Genomic DNA, 1,551 nt, shown 5'->3' with positions numbered 1-1,551 from the left:
GGGCACCTTTATGTTTATATTTGCAGCATGTAAACTCTTAGTTTTGGCATTTAGGAGCTCATTCCATAACCAGGAATGGAACCCTGGCCCCTGCATTGGGAGCCTGGAGTCATAGGCACTGGACCACCATGGAAGTCCCTCCAATTCTTTTTGATTCAAATTGTGTCACAAGGAAGATCAGTCCAAACCCAGAAACCCCACATAAACATACCAGAGACACCTAGCTACAACGCTGCACTTTATTACTTCTACTGAACCAGACATTCCATGAATAAAACTGTGGAGCGCACCTCGGCAACCATTTCCTAACGGCTGCTGCTGGTCATGCTTTCCCTTCAGGCATTCACCCTCACAACACATTCAAAACGTGCTGCACTGTAGGACTTGTTTGAAATCACATCTCAGAGCACTATATCTCAGCCCTGCCCACCTTTCTTTTGTCTGATGTAAGGAGAAAAAGGGCAGGTGGTGGATGACTAAAGCAAATGAGATCAAAATTTCCATTCTCAAGTTTGCTTGTAAGGATCAGTAAGGATAAGCTTCTATCTTCTAGCTCTAACGTCTTTCAGAATATACTTTAAGAATGGTAGGGGGAAGGTACTTTCCCGGTGGATGTCAACATACCAATCACAGATTCAGGGATAATTTCTCTGATATCATTTTGCCATCGACAAGTGATAAAGACCCATCCCTTCTCATAAGAGGAAGTGTATTCACAATCTGGCATCTTGATCCCACTTGTTAAAACACAATGCACTGCTTTTATTTTTTTCTGGCTCGAGTAACAAGTCCCAACTTCTTCGCCACAGGACATAAATGTGTTATGACAGATCTTTTCAATGTCCTCATACGATGCTTGAAGGAAGAAATGTTCCTTAACACAATAAAGCCTACGGTGAATATTTTTTATCTTCATTTCATCGCTACAGTATGTTGGTTCATGTAATGGTCTTTTACGATCAATAATGACATGGGCTTTGAATAATTCCTTGGTAGGTGCTCCGGTAGGACTTGTACCATCTAAATGCTCTTCAAATTCTTTATCCGTTAAAGAACCATCAGTTATCAGCTCGAATTGCAGAGGTTTCAGGAGCAGGAAGAGCAGAAACAGGGGCAGCGTGTTGATCAGAGTCCCCATATTTCCCTGAAAGGAATACAAGAGAGGAGTTATGTCCACTGTGAGGCTGTGCCTTCTGTTCCTGTGCATGGCCCATTCTACCACCTACTGCTGTTCTGAGCTCTAAGACTTGGACAGTTTTAAAACTGACATCTCAGTCTATTTCAATACCAGGAAAATACTTACTCCAAAGTGACCTTAGAGGACCTATACTTAGTCTAGAAGACTGTGGGTAAGAGGGAAAAGTGAAGGAAGAAGGAGAGAAAAGGAGAAAGGGATGGAGAGAGACCACGGTGAAGAGAAACAGAGAGAGAAGGTAACAAGGAAGAAATGAGGAAGAGAGCAAGAGAGAGATGAAGGCCAGGAGAGAAGGGTAAATGCGGACAAGAGGTCAAGAGGGCAGTGGGGCGAGAGGCAGAGAGGAGGCTCATGTG

At 43.4% G+C, this 1,551-nt stretch overlaps 1 protein-coding gene across 1 annotated transcript; it reads right to left on the bottom strand.

Annotated features, from left to right (window-relative positions):
• Window positions 1-280: 280 nt before the first annotated feature.
• Window positions 281-1,207, bottom strand: LOC129620496 (inactive ribonuclease-like protein 9). Its single transcript, XM_055536311.1, has one exon. The coding sequence runs from the start codon at window positions 1,205-1,207 to the stop codon at window positions 578-580; it is 630 nt and encodes a 209-aa protein (XP_055392286.1). The 3' UTR covers window positions 281-577.
• Between the last annotated feature and the right edge of the window lie 344 nt (window positions 1,208-1,551).

This window comes from Bubalus kerabau, chromosome 10, assembly GCF_029407905.1.
Source record: "Bubalus kerabau isolate K-KA32 ecotype Philippines breed swamp buffalo chromosome 10, PCC_UOA_SB_1v2, whole genome shotgun sequence".
Lineage (NCBI taxonomy): Eukaryota > Metazoa > Chordata > Mammalia > Artiodactyla > Bovidae > Bubalus > Bubalus kerabau.
Note: the sequence above shows the minus strand (reverse complement) of the source record. Positions and strands in the feature narration are given on the sequence as shown.

Bases quoted from the DNA above. Each gene is read 5' to 3' on its own strand.
- LOC129620496 (XM_055536311.1), bottom strand. From the start codon at position 1,207: ATGCACAGGAACAGAAGGCACAGCCTCACAGTGGACATAACTCCTCTC.